The following is a 24,185-nucleotide window of genomic DNA, read 5'->3' as shown; positions in this document are numbered from 1 at the left end:
TTTAAGATCTCTGGAAATAATGTGTTTCATTGCTGATTATGCCTGTGGTTCAGATGTGCCAGTGGACTCTCAAGTCTCACTTCCTGCCTCTGTTTGGGATGGTATTATCCCCTCCCCACAAGAAAATTCTGATCTCCTCTTTTTTTTTTTCTTTTTGGGTCACACCCGGCAATGCACAGGGGTCATTCCTGGCTCATGCACTCAGGAATTACCCCTGGCGGTGCTCAGGGGACCATATGGGATGCTGGGATTCGAACCCGGGTCGGCCGCGTGCAAGGCAAACGCCCTACCCGCTGTGCTATCGCTCCAGCCCCTGATCTCCTCTTTTTTACCTTCTTCTTCATTCTTTTTTTTTGACCACACTTCCTATCTGTTCTTTTGCAGAACACATCAGGAACCAGCCAAAAATCAGAATAGTAGAAACACAGAGTGCAGCAAGGAGAGTATGAGGTAGCGCATTGTCCTCTTGCTGGGCTGAAGGGTGGAGGGAAATAGGACAACAACTGGATTGACAGCCAATAGAAAATAACAGAAGATGAGAATGCTAGGAAGAAGAAAACAAGGGTGAAGGGAGTGGTGCTAGTACTGCTCTTTGATTATGGTATTAATTAACTTGAAAATTATGATGATGATGATTTTCTGTCTTGGAATTCTGGGGCTAGAGCACAGGGATCCATACATGCAGAGCACGACTAGAGCTGCTGTTTTAGATAGTGGGTGAGGAAGGAATCTTTAGTCAGGAAGTATTTGAGAGACCTGAGTTTATCACAAGTGAGAAAGATCAGAGAGGTAAAGCCACTTTCCTAAGATTATAAGACAGATTTGGTATGAAATTATTTGATTCAAAAATTTATTAGATTTTTTGGGGCTGGAGCGATAGCACAGCGGGTAGGGCATTTGCCTTGCACGAGGCCGACCCGGGTTCGATTCCCAGCATCCCATGTGGTCCCCTGAGCACCGCCAGGAGTCATTCCTGAGTGCATGAGCCAAGAGTAACCCCTGTGCATTGCTGGATGTGACCCCCCGAAAAAAAAAGCAAAAAAAAAAGTTTATTTCAAGGTGGTGGTGGGCTTTCATGCAGTGCTCAGGGGGTCCAGGGGTCTCTCTTGGCAACAGTTAGCTGACTGTGCTGGAGGGAAGAAGATATATGGTACAGGAATTTAAACTCAGGGTCTATTCCAGCCCCTTTATTTATTTATTTATTTATTTATTTATTTATTTATTTATTTATGCCTTTTGGGTCACATCCAGGGATGCTTAGGGGTTACTCTTGGCTCTGCACTCAGGAATTACTCCTGGTGGTGCTCAGGGAACCATATGGGATGCACGGAATTGAATCCAGGTTGGCTGTGTGCAAAGCAAATGCCCTCCCAATTGTACTATTGCTCTAGCCCCAACTTCAGCCCTTTTAGTCCCCTGCTATCTTCCTAACCCCCCAAATCCACCTTATTATTTTTTTCTTTTTAATTTCAGTGGTAATAAAGACATAAATGAAAGGTTTACTTTATTTTTTTGTTTTGTTTTGGGGCCACACATAGCAGTGCTTAAGACTTTTTTTATGTAGTGCTAGTGATAGAACCCACACTTCCCACATGCAAAGCATGTGTACTAGCTCCTTGAACCATCTCCCCAGCCCAAAAGGTTTACTTTAAACAGGCTATTGAGGGTGGTTTTGGAGCTCAGTCATCTAAAATATATGTTTCTTTTGTGTCCATAAGCTCTGCCAAGGAAACCATACCCTCTCTTCAGAAAGCTGAAGCTGAATCTGTGTCAGAGAGTCAGCTTGAAATGAAGAAAGAGGCCCAGGCTATAGACTCACCATTGGCAGCTACTGAATCAAAAATTTCAGAGGGGTCCTCAGGAAGCCACATATTGGAATACTGGGAGTCCTTGTCCTGGTCTTCATCGGGCTTGCTTTCAGACAGCCAGGAGTTAAAGACCCGAGCTGCCCAGGTCAGCGCTTGGGAAGCTCGTATTTTGGAACTGAATAAGAATAGGACCATTCGACCCAAACAAGACTATGTATTGCAAGTAGAGTCTGCCCCCGTCAAGAATAGGAGGTCTTTAACACCTGAGGATATGCAGATGAAAGATGATGAGGCTTTTATCCGTCCATTCTGGTCCAACAAGACTGAATACATCATGGCCCAGGTGGGCTACTCTCTCAAGCCACTCAATCTCTGGCATTTTCCTTTGCTGTGGCTTCACAATGGAAGTGGTAAGTCTGGGTTCTAGGAATCATGAATCACTCTGGGGCTAGCAGTTTATCTAGGCTTGAAACTCAAACATCCCTGGTTGCTTTGGAAGTTGGAGACTGAGTACTCTGAGAAGGAGAGGGCTGAACACCTAAGATCACGAGTGGGTTACAAGATATGAACATGATACTGTGGAGTTCAAAACCTGGATCAGTATTGGGCATGGGAACTATGTACTTGGGCCTTTCAGGTATTGGGGACCAAGGAACCACATACCTAGGGCTGGGAGGGAGGGTTATGGAAAGAGCTAAGTCCTGATGTCAGTGGCCATAGGGAGGTCTATGGGGTGTAATCTGTTTTCCTGAACCTCTGATGAAATTGAGGCACTGGCAAGTCAGATGACTTCAGAAACCTTTTCTAAACCCCCTGTGCAGGTACTTTTTTCATCATCTACAGCCTCATGATGTTCTTGATTGGTGTTCCACTTCTATTCCTGGAGATGGCAACTGGTCAGAGGATGCAGCGGGGCCCTATTGTTGCTTGGAAAGCGACCAGCCTGTGGATTGGTGGTTTGGGTTATTCCAGTTTCGTGGTGAGCAGCCCTGGTCTGCTCTGGTTTGTGATTTCCCCCTCCCCACATCTCTTCCCACTTCTTGTCCTAAAACAGATCCCATCATGTCACTTTCCTTAGGTTGCTTCAGCTCCCTAAACTTCTCTCCAGTTCCTTCCGTTTCCTATCCTTTACCTCCCACCCCAGGCACCTTCTTCTTTGCCCTCAGTTGTGCTTCATCACCAGCATATACATGAATGTGATCAATGTCTGGACTCTCTTCTACTTGAGCCAGTCTATCCAGTATCCTCTTCCATGGGAGCAGTGCCCCTTACTGAAGAACTCCAGTGGCTTTGGTGAGGGGGATTTGAGGGAGAAAAGGGGTAAAATGGAGACATGGAAGGGGTTTAGAAAGAAGAAAGAGAAAGGAGGGGCGGGAGCGATAGTACAGTGGGTAGGGCGTTTGCCTTGCACGCGGCTGACCCGGGTTCAATTCCCAGCATCCCATATGGTCCCCTGGGCACCGCCAGGAGGAATTCCTGAGTGCATGAGCCAGGAGTAACCCCTGTGCATCGCTGGGTGTGACCCAAAAAGAAAAAAAAAGAGAAAGGATAATAGAAGGAAGATAAGATGGGAAAGAAAAAGGCGGGGAAAGGCTGAAGAAGAGGGAAGGGGTCACCTTGTCTAGCAGGCATATCCAAAGCCAGATTCCCCTAGACCCTGTATGTGCACGGACGACACCCTCCATGTACTTCTGGTATTGGCTGACACTGAAGGCCCCAGACAAGCTTGAGATGGATGGGTCACCGAATTTACACCTAATCCTGCCATTGACTGTGACCTGTCTTCTTCTTGGTATTTTCACGTGTAATGGGCTCAAGTTCATGGGTAAAGTAAGCCTCTGTTTGTTGATTCCTTGATGTTCTTAGATATTTTGGCACTCCCCTAATGTGGTTACTTACTGACCTCTTAATATCTTATTCCATTGTTTGCTCCCCCTAACCCCTGACTCCTGAAAGCTGTTTTCTCACTCCTTATTTTGGACTCAAAACCTTTGATCCTTACTAACTGTTTATTGACACCCCCCCACCCCTCACATGGTGCATGATTGCTGATGTGTCCACTCTCAATTCAGATAATGACTTTCTTTGTAATGCTACCCTATGTCATCATTTTCTGTTTCCTCATCCGGAGCCTGCTGCTGGAAGGGATAACATTTGGCCTTCAATATTTGATGGTTAGCAGGGTAAGTTGCACCTTCCTCACTCCCCTCTCAGGCCCTGGAGGATACCTTTTCTGGTACTGGAGCACCCTTCCTCATTATCTTCTCTTAGTCTGCCACCCCCTCCATTTCTGGGTTTTTGTTGTTATTGTTTGTTTATTTATGCTAGGGTCACACCCAGCAATGCTCCTGACACTGCTCTCAGAAATAACTCCTGGCAGTGCTCTGGGGCCCATATGGGATACCAGGGATTGAACCCAAGTCAGCCTTGTGCTAGGCAAGTGCCTTACTTGCTGTATTTGAGTTCCTGCCCAACCCCCTCCGTTTCTGTTATGGTTTTCTTTTCCTTCTTTGGCATCTTCTCTAATACTTGTCTTCTTCCTTTTAGATCTCAGCTCTATACAACATTAGTGTGTGGTGGCAAGCAGGGAACCAAGTCTTATATACCTTGGGCCTAGGCCTTGGCTCTATTGTCTCCATGTCTTCGCACATTCCACAGAACAACAGTTGTCTCAATGATGTCATTATTATGGTTTTGCTCAACCTATTTACAACGCTGCTTTACACAGCTTTTGTGTTCTCTATCCTGGGCTTCTGGGCCACAGTCATCACTCACCGTTGCTTTGAGAAGTAAGAACAGTTTCTTAGTTGAGGGTCCTAGCCCCAGGGAACTGCAAAACCCAGACAACCTAACCTTAAAGAGATTTAGACACCCACATTCACACTCCTAAGCCTCAGGTGCATTTGTAAGCCTTTGCTTTTTCCTGCAGTGAAAGTAGAATTCCCATCACATATTATTGTCCTCAGATTTTTTTTTCTAGCTCCAAACTCAGAGATTAACAACTGTGTGCTTTTGATACCTCCACAAAAATTGCAGACATTCAGTTTTCTCTAATCCCAAGTAGTGTTTAAGACCACGCCTGTCTGGAGAGCCATCTACTTCCCAAATGCCTTCATTCCAACTGCCAGCTCTTGTCTAAAGATTTTGAACTGGAGAAATAGTACACCAGGGCAATTATTTCACATATTGCCAACATACCCCTAGTACACTATATGGTCCCCTGAACCCTTCCAGGAGTAATCTCTGAGCGCTACTGGGTATCCCATCAAAGTCAGGGGAGATGGCGCAAAAGTTAGAGTGCATGATTCGTCTGCTAGAGGCCTACATTTTATCCGCCTACCACTACTCTCCCCTCCTTCTCTCACCCTTGCCATCTATGCTAGGAATGACCCTCTAGTACTAAGCTGGGACTAGTCCTTGAGAACTGCTTGGCATGGCCCAAAAAACATTTCACCAGACATTTAGAAAGTACGTTCTAGTATACTTAAGAAATTTGGACAGATTACCCCGTCCACAGTCCTTGCATCACTGAATGTTTTGGAATGAGGAGGGGAGAGCTAGTAGATACTTAATCAGGTAGGCACCAACTCAGAATGACTGATTGCTGAGTCATTAGGGAGAATGACATCTTGTCTTGGTTCATCAGAGAAGTATTCCCAGAGAAGAGGCAAAGCTAAGCCAAATTTGTCCTCAGATATCCTGGAATCCCTTGCAAATGATGCCATTTTCTTTTAGAAGAATTCCGGGCATATACATCCAAATATCACTTGATAAAAAGAAGTCAAACTTTAAAAATACTTATGTCTGGTAGGAGTATAATTTTATTTTTTTAAATGTCTTCGGAAAAATTTTTTTCCTTTTTTTGGGAGCACTCCTACCAGTGCCCAGGGGAACACAGCAATACTCAGTGACAGCCCAGGTATGTGGGCCACCAGACTGGAGATTTGGTGTTGCTTAGGTCCAGCAGTACTGTGGCAACTAGGCCACATCAGCTGTCACTAGGGGGAAGTATGCCATGCTAGGGATCAAATTTAGAATCTCACAGTACTCTCTAGCCATCTCCCTGGCCTCTTACAAATGTTTTATTGTTATATACCTATAGAAATATTCATAAGGAGGGTCAAAGAAGTAGTACAGCAGGTTGGGTGGTTGCCTTGCATACACTGACCTGAGTTTGATCCCCAGCACTTCATATGGTCACCTGAGCCCTTCTAGGAGTGATACCTAAGCAGTTCTAGGTGTGGCCTCATCCCCCAAAAAAGAATAAAATTATATAAAAGGGGCCAGAGAGATAGTACAGCAGGTAGGGCACTTGTCTTGCATGGGGCCAACCCAGGTTATATTCCTGGCATTCTATACGGTCCTCTGAGTGCCACCAAGAGTGATCCCTGAGTGTAGAACCAGGATTAAGCCCTGAGCACTGCTAGGACTGCCCCCTCAAAAAAGCTGTAAATAAGAATGATCTCTCCCTTTCTTGCCCCTGTAGGTAGCTGTGATGACAGGTGGGAGGGGAAGGATGCACGCCTACCTATGAAGCTTGCACAGCAGTTTATGGTGCTTGCTCAGTTGGCTGTGGTGCTCACTGAGGTTTGCATCCATAGAGTTGGGGGCCTACATGTATGCTGGCAGGGGTTGCTTTTATTTCAGGGGGAATACTTGGTGGGGCCTAGGGGGCCATGTGATGGAGGGAACTGAACCGGGCCTCCTATATACAATGTCTGCACTCTAATCCTGTCAACTATTTGTGTGATCCCAAGATGGGTCACATTCTTTACTGGAGGCATAAGATTATGGGTATGCATACATTGCAGTGCTCTCATATATGCTCACCAAGGTTCGCACTCAGCGGAGGTACTTGTATTTCTTTTCCTTTTTGGGTCAACCCGGTGATGCACAGGGGTTACTCCTGGCTCTACACTCAGGAGTTACCCCTGTCAGTGCTCAGGGGACAGTATGGGATGCTGGGAATCGAACCTGGGTTGATCGTGTGCAGTGTGCAAGGCAAACGCTCTACCCATGCTATTGCTCCAGCCCCGGTGCTTGTATTTTTGAGTTGCCATGTTCACTGGGGTGCTGCCCTCCTTTGTGGTACTTACACACACGTGGCTGCAGGGTAGCTGAAGATCACAGATAGCAGAGCTACCATAATCACACTCAGCGCATATGGAGATACTGAGAATTGTAACTTGTAATCATACACTTGCAGGGCAGCCATTTTAAGGCACTCAAAGACTCCTTACCTTCATTAGAAAGGATGGAAGCAATTATTATTTTAGCATTTTAAACAAATATACATTTTTTTAGTACTGAGTGTGTGAGGTCATGAAGCTGTTTTTTGTTTATTTTTTTGTTGGGGGCACCAAAGCCCTGTGATGCTCAGAGGTTACTCCTGGCTCTGGCTCTGAACTCAGGAATTACTCCTGGCTGGGCTCGGGGGACCATATGGGATTGAACCCAGGTCAGCTGTGTGCAAGGCAAATGCCCTACCCACTGTACTGTCATTCTGGCACCTGTGACTTTGAGCCCCAACAAAACATACACACAATTATCATTCATTTATTTATTTTTTAATGTAGGAGTACTGCTATTTATTCAGCCACTGATTAAGCTGGCTGCAGTGGGCATCAACTCCACATTACTCTTTTTTTTTTCTTTATGGGTCACAGCTGGCAATGCACAGGAGTTACTCCTGGTTCTGCACTCAGGAATCACCTGTGGCGGTGCTCAGAGGACCATATGGGATACTGGGAATCTAACCCGGGTTGGCTGCGTGCAAGGCAAATGCCCTACCCGCTGTACTATTGCTCCAGCCCCTCCACATTACTCTTTCAAAACATTTTTGTATTGATGAGACAGACTCCATGAGACAGACCATTACAAAGTTGTTCATGATTGGATTTCAGTCATACAGTGTTCCAACACCCATCCCTCCACCAGTTTACATTTCCCATCACCAACATCCATTTCTCTTCCACCATCCCCCACCACCACCACCCCCAGCCTGCCACTATGGCAAGCATTTTTCCTCTCCCCGCCTTTCTTTTTCTTTCTCTTTGTCCTTTTGTGCATTCTGGTTTACAATGCAGGTACTAAGAGGTCATTGTGTTTGTTCAAGGCATTCAGTTTTTTTACCGGGAAGGTAAGACAGCAGTAGCTTTTTTTTCTCTGAGGTTTCCAGAAGTACAGGGAGGTGGGGGGAAGGTAGCTTATCCTGATCCTGAGAAAACCTGGAGATTTCAGTCATTTATTTATGGGTCTCTGAAGCAAGACTGGTAGAACAGCTTACATTGTGGCGCAGGAGTTGGTTCTTGTGGATGACTGCCAGTGCTTCCAGGAGTATAGGGAAGTTGGGGGAGGTAGCCCATCCTAACCCAAGAAAGCCTGGAGATTCCAGTCACAAGGCCCACATACCAGAATTTACATGAGATTATATCTCAGTGAGGTTCATTCTGAGATGGAGTCCGGCTTGGGGCATGGTGGCAATTTTTTTTTTCTTTTTGGGTCACACCCGGCGATGCACTGAGTTTACTCCTGTCTCTGCACTCAAGAATCACCCCTGGCTGTGCTCAGGGGACCACATGGGATGCTGGGAATTGAACCCAGCTCAGCTGTGTGCAAGGCAAACGCCCTACCTGCTGTGCTATTGCCCCAGCCCCCATGGTGGCAATTTTGGATTATGGAAGCAAGCACCTTCCAGGGGCTCTGCTTGGGTGTGCACCAGGTTGACCTGCTACCCTCCTATTACCCTAGTCTGTTCAGCCTTGCATAGGTCCAAGATTAACTGCCCTTTTTTTTTTTCTTTTTGGGTCACACCTGGCGATGCACAGGGGTTACTCCTGGCTCTGCACTCAGGAATTACCCCTGGTCGTGCTCAGGGGACCATATGGGATGCTGGGATTTGAACCCGGGTCGGCCGCGTGCAAGGCAAACGTCCTACCCGCTGTGCTATCTCTCCAGCCCCTAACTGCCCTTTTTGATCTATTTTGAGATTTATTTGTGGGTCACTGAAGCGAGGCTGATAAATGAGCTTGTATAGCTGATCTGGAGGTGGTTTGTAGGCGTGGCTACCACATACATAACTTTTGGCCATTTAATTTCTTAGGAAACATGGTCCTGAGTTGTTCAGGTCCAGCTAAAAAGGATAGCTACAATTTTGGGGTACCAGGAAGCCTAAATGTGCTATCATACTGCTGATGAACTTGACCCGTGGGAACAGGTTGACCTGCTGGTGGCAACCCCCCCATTTCTTTCTTTCCTCCATTATTTTTCTTCCCTCCTTACCTTATCATCCTTCCCTTCTTCCCCTTCTTTCTTATTCCTTTCCTTTCCTTCTCTATTTCTTCTTCTCTCCCTGAGCCCTGACCACTGGAGTAGCCCCTGGGTACATGTGGCCCAAATACAAACCAGAAAAAAACAAAAAGGATTTTCCTCATATTCACAATTTCTTTGGTATTGGGAAGGTTTCCACCTCAGAGTTATAGGTACTATAATCACTGCCAGTGACAACACTGCTGTAGAATTGTCATGCATATGTGAAAGAAAAGGCCAGAAAAATGGGGGTTCCCCCCATTCTCTATAAGACTTTGATATCTGTTTTCTCATCTTTGGTTCAGAAGTAGAGGGTTTCTCTTGGAACTTTTTTGTCCATTCCTGATATGTGTGTAGTTCTAGATTTTGTTTTTGAGTTCTAGATATTGGTGGGGAAGATGATATGAAACTGCTGCCAATTTGGTGAGACTCTTAAGTTCTCCTTGAGTGCTATTTAGCTCCCTTCCCCAAGCTACCTGCAAATGTTTACTTTTTCTTCATGTATTCCGCACAGGATTTTTAGTAGAGATAGAGTATGTTTCTGAACTCTGTAATTTTTATAAGAAGGCACTTAACATTTTTATATTGCCTAAAGATATATACAGTTTAATGCAACCCCTACCAAAATCGTAATAGTGGGGCTGAAGTGATAGTACAGTAGGTGGAGTGCTTGCCTTACACGTGGCTGCACTCAATCCCCAATATCTCATATGGTCCCCTGGACCTGAACAAGAACAGTTTTTGTTACTCAGTGCAACTTCACAGCAGGCTTATGCACATGAAGTCTAAATAAATAGCACTCCCCAATACTCTTTAATGCACAGCTTAGAAGATTGAGTAGTTATGAGAAGAATCGTAGCGGTAGCAGGTAAAATCAGACACCAGCAATAGAACAGAAATCTGAATCCCCAAAAAACTAGAACAGACTAAATCCTTCAGGCTCCCACAAATTCAGGACACTGGAGGTGGGCTCCTTCTGGATTTCATCCCAGGCTGTACCTTCCCCGGGTCAATCGTGCTAGGCAAATGGTGCCCTGTGTGATTCAACTCATCCCCAGGAATGCCGAATTACTTGTGGATCTGGTGATCCAAGGGAGACTGCCACCTGAGGCCAAGCCTCCTCCTAACCTGAATGAAAACCCAATCAACATCTTTACGTCCTGGCTTAACAGACTTTCTGAGCCCCTCAGGTCGACTGTTATCTCATACATGACTGAGTGCAGCAGAGAACAGCAGTTTTTGAAGGTCAGTAAAAATAAGTGGGAATAGAGTTCCTCTGGTACTCCTTTCAAGGAAAAATAGTTGCTTTCATTCCAAGCAAAGTCCCAGAAGTGCTGGGAGAATTTGAAATCCCTGTAGTGATAGTGCTAAGACCCAGAGCTTATACAGTATGCTTCTGTGGTAGTGTCTGCCGTGTTGTATTTCTGGGTCAAAGATGTGACTTTCCTCTATTACCAGGGTAGAAAGGGAGTTTTCAGGAAAGGCATTTGATTCCTAAATGTGTCTTGGGCTGGAGACATAGCACAGCAGATCAGGCCTACAGTCCCCCCAGCCCTGTCAGGAGGTACTCCTCCGCACAGAGCCAGGGTGGGTATGACTTCTCAAACCAAAACAAAGCCAAAACCAAATGTATCTGTACTTTTTTGTTAAGTTTAAAATGCTTAAATCCTCCCTTTCTTCCCTTAACAGGTTAAAGAGGGCTCAGAGTTTGCATTCCTGGTCTTTACTGAAACCATGTCCTTCATTCCTGGGTCTGTCCTCTTGTCCATCGTCTTCCTCATATTGTTGCTGTGCCTGGGATTGGGCAACGTGCTGGGGACCATGCAAGGCATTATGATTCCCCTTCAGGACTCCTTTACTTCTTGCAGGAAACATCGAAAGCTGTTTTTCGGTACTCTGATCTCTAACCCTGTTTCCACTTAGGACCCTGTTTTCAGGGAGACTCTGTTGTTGTTGGGCCACACCTGGCAGTGCTTAGGGATTACTCCTAAATCTGCAATCAAGGATCACTGCTGGCGGTGCTTAGGGGACAACACGGGGTGCTGGGGATCAAACCCAGATGGACCATGTGCAAGGCAAACTCCTTCCCCTTTGTTCTATTGCACTGGCCTCAGGGAGACTCGCTCCCAGCCCAGGTCTGTCACCTCAGCTTAACCTTTACCACCACGTCACACTTCAGGCCTTGATTCCAGATTTCATGTTTTGTCCAGGACTTCTCTCAGTGATCATGTTCCTGTTTGGCCTCTTCTTCATTCAACCTTCCGGCTTCTACTATTTCAGACTGCTGAATGATTTCTGGATCCCCATCCCCATATTAATCTTCACAGTACTCGAGGACTTGGCTGTGGCCTGGGTCTACAGGACCAGGAGGTGATAGCCTAGGGATACAGGGAGAGTGGACTCCTCTCATTGCCTCCGTTCCCACCTTTAAAGAAAGGCTTTTGGGGCCAGAGCAGTAGCACAGTGATAGGGCATTTTCCTTGCACGCAGCTGATGCGGATTTGATTCCCAGCATCCCACATCCCTTAGCACTGCCAGGAGTAATTCCTGAGTGTAGAGCCAGGAATAACCCCTTAGCTTGCTGGATGTGACCCAAAAAGCCAACAACAAAAACAAAAGAGGGGTCTTCTTTTTTATTCACTTGATGGATTTTTTTAAGTACTTAATAAGTGTCAGACGCTCAAGGGTACAGTATTGAAGAAAGCAAGCATTTATCTCCTCAGGGTGTTCATATTCTAGTGCACAAAGCAAATAACTAGTAGATTAATAAAAAAGCCAGGTCATGATAATTGACAGGAGAAAGAAGGTGAGGTAAGAAGTGTGGAAGTGTGTGTTACTTTCTAATGTAGATAGGATCATAAGGAATGCTCCCTCTCAACTGGTGCCATTTCATCAGACTCTGAATGAAGGGAGAAGCAAAAGCCATGATAGGACTTTGAGAATGTACAGAGAGGAAACCAAGACCAGTGGAAGCATCATGCCTAGATGTGTTTTTTGTTTGGTGTTTTGTTTTGGGGTCACACCTGGAGATGCTCAGAACTTACTCCTGGCTTTCTCTTAGGAATTACTTCTGGCGGTGCTTGGAGAACCATATGGGATACTAGGGTTTGAACCTAGGTCAGCTGTGTGCAATGCAAATGCCCTGATTGAAGTACCATCACTCCAGCCCCAAGAGAGTTTTTTTTTTAAAAAAAGGATGGGGGAACTCTCCTCAGCAGACTCAGGAGTCCCTCTCAGTGATTATGAACCTGACTGGACCTGACAAAACACCCTTGGGCGAATACTTGGGGACCATGAACATTCTGCTCAGCTGTGTTCAGGGGGGCATGCAGTGCTGAGGATTAAACTCGAGGTCTCCACATGTAAGACATACACTCTAGCTCTTTGAGCTAACCTAGAGGAACGAGGATATTGGAGATGTTAGAATGGTATGGTACGGGACCAGGAAAATGACTCAACAGGGCTGAAGCATGTGCTTTACATGTGGGAGGTTTGGGTCCATTTCCCATCACTGCATGATCTGTTGGAAGCAATTTCTGAGCATTGAACTTTGAATAATCCCCAAGCACTGCCAGGTGTGTTCCCATCTCCAAACCAATATAAAGAATAGTAGTATGTTAGGATCTGGTGCCCTGGAACTAATGGGCCATGTAAGCCTTCTAGCCCATACTAGCACTCAGTGTTTTATTCAGAAGCAACAGAAGCAACATTGGTGGGTGTTGATTAGGGAAGTGACACCAGAACTATCTTTTATCATTGTGTGTGTGTAAATAACCTGGATCGAGTTCAGGTTCAATTCCAGGCCCTGTGTGGTCCCCTGAGCATTGCTAGGCCCTGTGTGGTCCCCTAAGCATTGCTGGGAGAGAACCCTGAGCACCTCTGGTGTGGCCTGCTGCTCTCTGGCACTGAAGGACGCAGACAGCACCACATCCTTGGGTCCTAGCACTCTGACCCACTTGTCTGGGAATCACTGGAAGAAATACACAGGGCCCCTGATCACTGCTTGGGATCCAAAGGGTTTTATGATTGCTGTGTGGAGAATAGGACTGCAAGGAATTGAGTGAATCCAAAACAGTCTAAATGACTGAAATATTCCAAATGAATTGTCACAATGACTTGGAGTAGGATGGTAGCAGTGTAGGTTGAAAGACATGGTGTCTCATTCTGTCAGAAAAAGCTACTCAAGAAGAAGAAACAAGGAACTTAGTAGACCTAACTGTAATGTGAGAGTTGAAAATGTCAGTCATATGCAAGGGACTCCTGAGCCTAACTGTTCGCCAGGCCAGTGTGCAGCCAAGTAGACTGATTCAAAGGCAGGAGTTCTGGGGCTGGAGCGATAGCACAGCGGGTAGGGCGTTTGCCTTGCATGCGGCCGAACCTGGGTTTGATTCCCAGCATCCCATATGGTCCCCTGAGCACTGCCAGGAGTGATTCCTGAGTGCAGAGCCAGGAGTAACCCCTGAGCATCGCCGGGTGTGACCCAAAAAGAAAAAAAAACACAAAGGCAGGAGTCCAAGGTGGCAGCATTTTCAGGTGATTGTGGTTCTGAGAGTCAGTTCACCCTTAATTCACTCAAGAAATGTTGAGGAGCTGGAGAAATAGTACAAGGGTGTAGGGTGCTTGCTTTGCACATGGCCAAACCAGATTTTATCCCCAGAACCCTCCATGGCCCCCCAAACCCATCAAGAGTGATCCCTGAGTACCACTGGGTGTCACTGACACTGTCATCCCATTGCTCATCGATTTGTTCGAGTAGGCACCAGTAACGTCTCTCATTGTGAGACTTGTTACTGTTTTTGGCATATCCAATATGCCACGGGTAGCTTGCCAGGCTCTGCCATGGGGCTTGATATTCTCAGTAGCTTGCCAGGCTGTTCAAGAGGGATGGAGGAATCGAACATGGGTCGGCTGTGTGAAAGGTGAACGCCCTACTGCTGTGCTATCACTCCAGCCCACCACTGGGTGTAGATTGAAAAAAATTTTTAATTTTAAATGTTTATGAGACTTATTCTGTCAGAAAAACTGGTACCAGGGTGCAAATTAATTGGAACAAGCTTCTCCTCTCAAGAATAAGAGTACAGGGGCTGGAGCGATAGTACAGTGGGTAGGGCATTTGCTTTGCACGTGGCCAACCCAGGTTCGATTCCCAGCATCCCGTATGGTCCCCTGAGCACCACCAGGAGTAATTCCTGAGTGCAGAGCCAAGAGTAACCCCTGTGCATCGCCGGGTGTGACCCAAAAAGCAAAAAAAAAAAGAGAGTACAATCTTTGGCACCATGATCCCCCCAAGCTTTCCAGGAGTGATCTCTGAGCACAGCAGGGTGTGAACAAAAAAAGAAAAGAAAAGAAATGGTACAGGGTCAGAGAGATACTAAAGGGCTTAAGGCACTTGTCTTGCATGTAGCTGACCATGGCTTGATCCCATCCCCAGCATTGCATATTGACCTCTGAGACTAGTAGGAGTGATATCTGAACAGAGTCAGAAGTAAACTCTAGGACCATCAGGTATGGCCCCTCAAAATAAACGGGGGGCCAGAGAAACACACAGCAGGGAGTATATTTGCCTTGCATGCAGCCAACCCAGGTTTGATCCTTGGTACCACATATGGTTCCCCTAATCTGCCAGAAGTGACCCCTGAGTACAGAGCCAGTGTGGCCCCAGAACCCCAAAAAACATTTTAAAATAAGCAAACAAAAAAATCCTAAAACACAGAGTCCAAATGGGAAAGTGTGTAACCTCAGTAGAAAGTGATAAGTCTTGGGGCTGGAGTGATAGCACAGCGGGTAGGGCATTTGCCTTGCATGCAGCTGACCCAGGTTCGATTCCCAGCATCCCATAAGGTCCCCTGAGCACCGCCAGGAGTAATTCCTGAGTACATGAGCCAGGAGTAACCCCTGTGCATCACTGGGTGTGACCCAAACAGCAAAAAAAAAAAAAAAAAAAGAGTGATGTCTTAGTAGAGGTGGTCAGAGGCATGGCCAGGACAGCTGGAGGGTCAAGGAAGGCATCTGAGAGGGGAAGATGTCTGGACAAACAAGAGAAAGGATGCACTCTAGGGGAGAAGATCCACTTCCATATCTGAGGACATAGAGGTTGTGTATTGAAGCGGAGAGTAGATGCATGGGTCATCCCATGCATCAAGAGGAATTCCCAGTGATTGAGTGCAACCTGCACTGCTGGCACCCAGCAAAGTTCTTAGCACATTAGAAGTGCTCATATCTATAGAATGAATGAAAAGGACTAGGCATTCATCCTGAGGGATTTGAGGACCCAAGAAAGGGTCTTAAACAATAGGAATGTTTGAAAAAAATCATTCTTGGGTTTGGATGAATGGACTACTGACCAGGGAACAGATGAGAGGGTGAGGCCTAAGTGGAGAAAGGACCTTGAAGGTGAAGCAGTCAAAACATGCTACAGTTAGGCTTCCCCTGCTTGCAATGCTGAGTAAGGCCTGACTCAGCCTTCCACAATCTCAGGACCTTCCTTTCAGATTCTCTGAAGAATTGGCGTGCCTGAGTGACAGTGCCATCTCTCCCATCTATTATTGGCTGTTGACATGGATTACGCCAGTGGTGCTCTTGGGCCTCTTCGTGACTGCAGTGATTCGTCTCTCCAGTGTGAAGACCTATACTGCTTGGGATGTCAAGACTGTGAGCCTCCCTCTCCAGACCCCACCCAGACCTTGCTAGGGAGTTTGGAATGACCTTTCAACCCACTCTGTTTAGAGGCCACAATCAGAGAGGCTCAAGACTTACTCCTGACTCAACTCAGGAATCATTCCTGGTGGGATTCGGGGTCCTTTGGGGTGCTGGGGATTAAACCTGGGTAGGTTGCCTCCTGACCTAAAGATCTAATCATCTCATTCTCTGCCTCCCTGAATACTTATTTGTCCTGTGCTGTTTCACCTCTCACCCTTTCTTCCACAATCCTTTCTTTTCTGGGAACTTCACCATTCTGAATCCCTTTCCCATCTCTCCACAGTCAGAAGAGGTGCTTCAAGAACTCCCATATTGGAGTAAGATTCTGATGACTGTCTTAATTTTCATCATTATTATTCCCATCACCACATGCTTATTATACTGCCTCATTCATAAGATTCCCTTCAGCCACCAGAACTCTGTTACACCTTCGATGTCTTCCAAGTGCCTGTCCCTAAATAACACACCCCTTAATGATATCAAAAAGGAAGAAGTGAGTCAAGATCAAATTGCTGATCCCTCTATTGTGACTTCCTAACTTCATTTTACTGGCTGTCATGCACACCTTAAAATATCAAGCCAGCTGCAATTGTTGAAGTCCCTGAGCCCAGAACTATATTCCCAAAGGCAGGGACATTATTTTTTTTGGGGGGAGGGGTAAACATTATTTTTTCATGGGCCCTGGCTTTCATAACCCTCCACTTGGGCTCCATCCTCCTTGGTCATCACAGTCATTGTGTTTTGCCCATAACTTTTCTTAGTATATACAAATGCCTATGATATACACTGTCCATAACCATAACCAAACGTGCTGCTTTGGGTCTGTCCAGCTTGCCACATGGAATGGCAGGAGTAATGTTGTTGGTCAATAAATCAGTCCACTGAAACTCCAAGCTCTGGATTTGAGCAGATCTGTTTTATTCCTGTGAGTAGCTCAAATGTTTAGGCTTCCCCCCAGGAATCTCCCCTCTCCTCTCCTCCCTGATCTTCCTCTCTTTTTCTCTCTCTTCACCCCTCTCCCCATCATGGTCACCTCTCTTCTCTCCCCTCCCCTTACTTTCATCTCCTTTCCTTCCCCCAAATTCCAGTTTCTTGCCCTCCCTTTGCCTTGACAAATTTAGATGTATTTCTAGACTTGTTTTGTCTACAGACTGGCCTTTTGCTAAGGGAAATTGAGCCAATAAAGGGGTTCACAAAAAAAAAGGATAGTAACACACTTGCTAGTGGGATATGGTAGCTAAGTATCTAAATTCAGATCAAACTATTGCTAACCCACCAAGGAACCAGAGCTGCTTGGTAAGCCATTGCTTGGTTTTACTACAGGGCCAAAAAAAGTGCATCAACAGGTGGGTCTCTTGGAACTTGGGGAGCAGATGATTCTACAGCTGAGCTGAAATACTTCTCTAAAGGAGATGAGGGCTGTGGGTAGAGGTGTGTGTTGTGGGTTCCTGGAAGATCCAGGAAATGGTGATCCTGGGCGAGAACAGGTGGCCCAGTGGTAAAGTGCCCGCCTTCCTACATCATACTGGGAGTCTATCTCTAGCACCACAGAGAACAGAAATAGAATGGGGTTCTCTGAAATCCTCAGATCTTGGGATTTCTGGTTGCTTAAGATGCTCCATGAAAGTTTTTGTGGATGGGAAGAAAAAGACCTCTATAGCCTTTGGTGGGTGAGACTCCAGGGAGGTATTAGACTGACTAGATACCAGACATGGTTTCAGCTATATTTTTGTTTGGTTTTGGTTCATGTCTGGTGATGCTCAGGGGTTACTCTTTGTTCTTCGTGGACCTCTAAAGTTTCATACTTCAAGGGGCAGAAGAGATAGTACAGCAGGTAAGACACTTGCTTTGTGCACAACTGATGCAGGTTCGACCACTAGCATCCCATGAGCACCGCCAGGAGTGAATCTTGAGTGCAGAGCAAGAAGTAACCACTGAGCATCGCCAGGTGTGGCCCCAAAACCAAAAAATAAATAAAAAATAATAGTTTTATGCTCCTCAAGCTCCATGATAGGACGATTGAAAGGGTGTGAATCTTCACATCATCACCTATTGGCTCTTGTTCCTTGTGGCCCCGCCCCTATTTCTGTGTCATCGCCCCTCCCCCATCCAAACGATCTGTTAGCTTGAAGACCTGGGCTGTTAAGGTGGGTAAGGTGGGGATTAGATGAGGGGTTTTGCTTCTCTTCAGCATCTACAAATCTGTTCTCAACCTTCTTAATTTGGGAATCTGGGTATACTTCCTTTTTTCTTCTTGCTTCTCCACTTCCGCCTTTGTGAATGGAGCCGCGGGGAAGAGCGTTGCAAAACAGGCTCTTAGCGGACAGGTTGAGAGGAGCAGAGAGGCAAGAGGGTGTTTCCTTCGCTCACTAGGTTCTAGGGTCCCTTGTCTGTTATCCAACATATGAATGGGGTGTATCTACCATTGTCCCGGGGGTTACCGGTCAGAGAGGAAACCCGATTTCTAGCGTGGTTTCTTCTCCTGGGACCTTATTGTCTAAGGTCAGCTTCCTCGAGTGCTCCTGTGTGCTGAGCAGGTCTTTGTGATAGCTGTTGGGAATCTCATGCTGCCCACACATGAGAACCTCATGAGGGGGCTGGAGCGATAGCACAGCAGGTAGGGCGTTTGCCTTGCACGTGGCCAACCCGGATCCGATTCTCAGCATCCATATGGTCTCCTGAGCACCGCCAGGAGTAATTCCTGAGTGCAGAGCCAGGAGTAACCCCTGTGCATCGCCGGGTGTGACATAAAAAGAAAAAGAAAAAAAGAGAACCTCATGAGGAAACTTCACACATGACGTCACATGCTCCCAAGAGTTCTTAGGTATAGGTATTGTCATTCCTCCCTGTCATCAGAGACTAGGGAGAAAGGGATTCACACTCTGAACTAAAAGAACATGTCCTGGAGCATCTAGCTCTTTTATTTCGGCAAATGCTTCAGCACATACAAAAGAATTACAACAAACTGATTTTTACTCATCACTCTATATAATAATGAGATTTGGTACCAATCTGGTTTCATCCCCTACACACACACACGCTGCAGCAATGTCTCCCCATTAGTTTGAAGCAAAACAAAATTTGTAGTTTGTTGGTTTGAAGCCCTCACCCAGTAGTGCTCAGGGCTTCTAACTGTGCTCCGGGAACACCCCTGGAGGGCTTGAGAGACCATATGGGGTGCTGGATATTGAATCTGGGTCAACTACATGTCAGGCAAACATGATAACTGATTTTTTTTCCTGGGGGAGTGCATATTCGTCAGTGCTTAGGGCTTTCTCCTGGCTCTGTGCTCAAGGATCACTTCTGGCAAGGTTCAGGGGACCGTATGGGATAAAACCCAGGTTGGCTGTTTGCAAGGCAGACACCCTACCTGTTGTACTATAGCTCCAGCCCTGGCCTTTTTTTGATTTTTACATACATATTAGGATTGTATTATTTTTCACAATAAACAGTGACTTCAGTAAGAATTACATTGAACCTATAGATCAAACTGGGGAGAACTACAGGGTATGCTATAGAGACTTCTTTTATGATGCGGAAGAGCTAGGGTCATACCTGGTGGTTCTCAGACATCATTTATGGCAGTTCTCAGGGAACTTTGTATGGAGCTGGGGATCAAACTGGGGCCAGCTGCATGCAAGGCAAGCTCTGTAACCCCTGTATTATCTCTCCAGCCCCAGTTCTTAATGTTATTAAGTTCTACAAGAAGGGAAGCCCCATCCTTGCAGAAACAGGATGATCACTGTTAGAAAAACTGTGGAAACACAGGAGGAGGAGCCCCCTCTACCTTCAGACCCCAAATCCCCGTCTCCTGCTACCTCTGCTGAAAACTCCCAGATGCTTAGACCTTTGGGCTCCAAATCCTCAACCTCCAAGATTTCTGAGGACTATAAATCTTCTGAATCGGAGCCTGTGGAACAAAAATGGAATTCTCTGCATTCATACCTTTGGCAAGATGACAACAGAACACCGGAGACTGTAGCTAGACCAACTAGACCAACTAGAAATCTTTCCTGTACACGAACCTTCTGGTCGAACAAACTAGAGCACCTCTTGGCCTCTGTGGGCTTCTCTGTGGGCCTTTCTAACATCTGGCACTTTCCTCGCCTGTGTTTGAACAATGGATGTGGTAAGCTTGGGGGCTGGGAAGCACAGACCAGTAGCAAGTGAGGAGCCAGAGGCCTTTTCAGGTGCCTCAGGAGTGTTTGAGGTATGGAGAAGCTTAGGATTTGGGATTTTTTGCCTGGGGTAGGATCCAGGTATGAAAAAATCTAGGCTGGTGGGAAGAGGATATGGGCATCCTCAGGTATGAGGATGGTGGGACCATAAGAACTATGTGTTCTTGGAGGTATTGAGGGCCAAGGAACTGGTCACCTAGCACCGGGTGGGGAGGGTTGCAGAAACAACTAAGCCCTAATGTTGGTGATCTTGAGGGAGCTCTATGGGCTAGAATCTGTTCTCCTGGACCTCTGAGAAAGTTGACAAGTCAGCTGGCTCTCAGAAACCTTCCTTGAACACCCCTGTGCAGGTACTTTTCTCCTTATCTATATCTTCCTGATGTTCTTGGTCGGCGTTCCTCTTCTGTTTCTGGAGATGGGACTTGGCCAAAGGATGGGACTGGGGAGCATTGGCGCATGGAAGAATGTCAGCCCCTGGATTGCGGGTTTGGGATATTCCAACTTCATGGTGAGAACCCTGGTCTGTCCTGCTCTATCTATACTTCTCCTGCACCCTCTCCAGTCCCACTTGTTTTCTGGTAATGGTGCCATGATCTCACTTTCCTTGGTTCAAGTCCCTACAGTCCCGTCATCCTCAGATCAATCCCCTTCCCTTCTGGTCAGACTTTCTTCCCCTGACTTCAGAATTCTTCATGATTCCTAGGTGTGCTGTATCGTGGGCTCATACTACAGTGCACAAGTAGCCTGGTGTGTCTACTATTTGCTTTATTCTTTCTATTTTCCTCTCCCTTGGACATTGTGCCCCATACTGAAGAACTCCAGCGATCCTGGTAAGAAAAAAGAAAGAGCTGAGAAATGGATAAGGATAGTTAGAGAGAGCTTGATATGCACATGGCCAGCCCTAGTTCCATCCCTGGAACCACACAGGATCCCCCAAGCACTGTCAGGAGTGAAGTGATCCTTAAGCATAGAACCATAAGTAAGCTCTGAGCACCACCAGGTGTGGCCTAAAAAGTTAAAAAAAATTTTTTTTAAGGTCAAGGCATAAAAGAAGGAAGCAGGATTGTTGAGAGATGAGGGACAAGTGAGAAAATGAGGGTCCAGGGTTGGAAGGTAGGGATGGGTGGTACCTGGTCTTGCAGTTTTCTCCATGGCCAGTTTACCTTAGATCCTGAATGTACACGAACATCACCCAGCAAATACTTCTGGTACCGGCATATCCTGAATGCCTCAGATCAAATCAATATAGGCGGGCTACCAGGTGACCATCTTACTTTATGCCTCTTTGCGACCTGGTTTATTATTGGCCTCTCCTTCATGAATGGACTAAAGTCTGCTTCGAAGGTGAGTCACCCTCTAACTCATCAAGCTGCTGACTCCCTTCTCGCAGAGACTCCCTAGTACTCTCCTCACTTGAATGCCTGCCTATACATCCCCCATGTTCTCTTACCTCCTCATCTGGTCTTTGATTCCCAACAGCCTCTGATATCCCCCCAAAGTCTTTACTAGCCCCGTAGTCATGGATTCAGACCACTTTTGAATCATACTTCTACTTAGGTGCTGTATGTCTCCGTGATCGTCCCCTACATCTTACTTTTCGGTTTTCTTGTGCGGAATGTCCCACTGGAAGGTGCAAGTTTTGGTATCATGAGATTATTGGATGCCAAGGTAAGGCTTTGCCAGTCCTTGAATCTTCTTGTCCAAAATGGGTGTCAGGGACTGTCTGATCAGAGTCCTCCTAACTTCCTCCTCCATTTCCTTCTCACCTTCCATCTCCATTGCAATTTACCTCTCCTTCCTTTCCATCCCAACCTGCATGGTACTTCTCCTCCTCAGATATCTGTCCTATACTCAATGGATGTGTGGCACCAGACAGCCAAGTACATGTTGTTTTCCTTGGGCTCCGGCTTTGGCAGCTATGTGGCTCTCAGCTCCTATATGCCTCGGTCTAACATCTGCATAACTGATGCCTTTGTCGTGGTTATTTTCAACTTGATTTTCTCTATTGCTGCAACAGTGGTTGTATTTGCCCTCATGGGTCATGGGGCCACAGAAAACATCAAAACATGTTATCAGAGGTGAGTCCAACCTTTCATATGGAGATCCTTACAAAGACCAACATCTCAGAATAGCCACAGAGCACTGCATGGTCCCGAACCACAGGGAGGTCTCTCACCTAACTTGGGGCCCTCAAATTGGAACATCCCAAATGGTAGAAACTCCTGATTAACTCTTCGATAGCTACTTTCTGAACTAGATATAACCCAGATGTAGAAGTTCTGCTAAATCATTATACATTTTTTTAAAAAGAAAAGAAAAGGGGGCTGGAGTGATAGCACAGCGGGTAGGGCGTTTGCCTTGCACGTGGCTGACCCAGGTTCGAATCCCAGCATCCCATATGCTCCCCTGAGCACCGCCAGGGGTAATTCCTGAGTGCATGAGCCAGGAATGACCCCTGTGCACTGCCGGGTGTGACCCAAAAAGAAAAAATAAATAAATAAAAAGAAAAGAAAAGAAAATGCCCCTTGCTGCGGAGGGTGTCACATAGCTCAGAGCCCATACTTTGTCTTCTTCTGAAGCATTTATTCAGAAGGTCCTCATGAGCCAATGTAAAATTCTATTCTATTCTCTCAGCCAGGTGATATAGAACAGGGATGAAGTTGCTTACCTTGTGTGTAACAGACCCCTGTTTAGTACCCAGCCCCACATATGGTTCCCAGTACCCCAAGCATCGCCCATCAAGAATGACCTCTGAGCACAGAGCCGGGGACAGCTCCTGAGTACTGCTAGGTGTTGTGACCCCCGAACACTACCTACAGGGACTAAAGTGATAATACAGCAGGTAGGGTACTTGCATGTGACCCGGGTTTGATTCTTCCAGCACCCTATATGATCCCCTGAGCCCCACCAGTGATCCCTGAACACGGAGCCAAGACTAAACCCTGAGAACTGCTGAGTATGCCCCTGCCTGCACCCTCCCCCAGCAAAAGCAAACATAAAACACTGTCTTTTACCCCTGGCTGAGTTCTGGAAACAGAGAGAGGTGGTGACTTGGACCCCTACCGCCTCCATAGGAAAATCAGAATTTGTTAAGGAAGCAAGTACTGAGCCAATCATTACAAACTAGATGAGGACTGTTGATAGGAATGAGGAGGGTGCTGGTTTCCTGGGGAGCCAGAGAAGGTGGTATATCCTGAGGAAGGTGGTCCTGAATGCAGCATGTGTCCTGATAAATTACTACCCACATTTTTTCAAATATTTTTCATTTGAAGACCTATCAAAATATAATAGATTGCTATTATTTAGTGTCACACCCAGCATGCTCAGGACTTATTCCTGGCTCTGTGTTTGGGGATCACTCCTGAGGATCCCTTGGGCTTGGGGGACCATATAGGGTGCTGGGGATGGAACCCAAGTTGGCCACATGCAAGACAAATGCCTTACTTGATGTCCTGTCACTCTGGTTTGATTGCATGTGTGATATCCAGATTGTCTAATAGGAGTGCAGTCCTAAGACCCTCAAGAATACTGTGGTTAAAAACCCCAAGGGGTCCTCAAGTCAGAAATTCTCTGGAACTTCTTCTAACTATGAAAGGTGGTGTCATCCTGGGTAACTCAAAAACTTAGTAAGAGGTCTGCTCTCTCAGCTATAGCTCAAGTTACCTTTAAGGGCTCACTAGTCTACTTTGATTCTACCCTATCACCAGGAACATCAATGTACTGATAAATCTGATAAATAACGGTGTGCTGCCTGCCATGGTGGGATTCCCAGAAAGCACACAAAGCAATCTCAATGCCACCTACTTGGTGTGGTTAGAAGGCCTCAGTGAAAAACACAGAAGCCTTGCCAGATCTCACGTGACTGAGTGTGACTTACATAAGGAATTGAAGGAGGTAGGTAAGGGTAGGACAGGGGCCCCAGAATTTCCCTCCGAGTCCCCTGTGTACCAGCTCTCCGCAGGTCCAATCCACAAAGGCAATGCTCAGCCGCATCCTAGACAAACAGGACAAAGGTACTCAGACCCTTTTGTGTCTGGCCACTGTGAGTCCCTCAGCACCAAGTTGTAGAGTTGGCACCAGGCAGTTTGCCCCAAGCCCACAGGGTCCTAGTGTCACAGGTGTCCCCGAAGGAAAGTCAGATGAGTAATGAAATTCATTGACATGCTCTAGATCATTTCCTGGAAGAAGGGAG

The 24,185-nt window shown here is 46.4% G+C and overlaps 1 protein-coding gene across 1 annotated transcript; it reads left to right on the top strand.

Moving 5' to 3' along the window:
• The first annotated feature begins 2,079 nt into the window (after positions 1–2,079).
• On the top strand, positions 2,080–16,353 carry SLC6A16 (solute carrier family 6 member 16). The gene is made up of 11 exons (XM_055146464.1): positions 2,080–2,218; positions 2,630–2,787; positions 2,975–3,101; positions 3,463–3,638; positions 3,881–3,991; positions 4,356–4,597; positions 10,175–10,361; positions 10,806–11,007; positions 11,309–11,486; positions 15,608–15,767; positions 16,099–16,353. Exons 1-11 carry the CDS (start codon positions 2,080–2,082, stop codon positions 16,351–16,353), a joined length of 1,935 nt encoding a protein of 644 aa, XP_055002439.1.
• Positions 16,354–24,185: the final 7,832 nt, after the last annotated feature.

Source organism: Sorex araneus, chromosome 8 (genome assembly GCF_027595985.1).
Source record: "Sorex araneus isolate mSorAra2 chromosome 8, mSorAra2.pri, whole genome shotgun sequence".
Lineage (NCBI taxonomy): Eukaryota > Metazoa > Chordata > Mammalia > Eulipotyphla > Soricidae > Sorex > Sorex araneus.
This window is presented reverse-complemented; position numbering and strand designations above follow the sequence as displayed.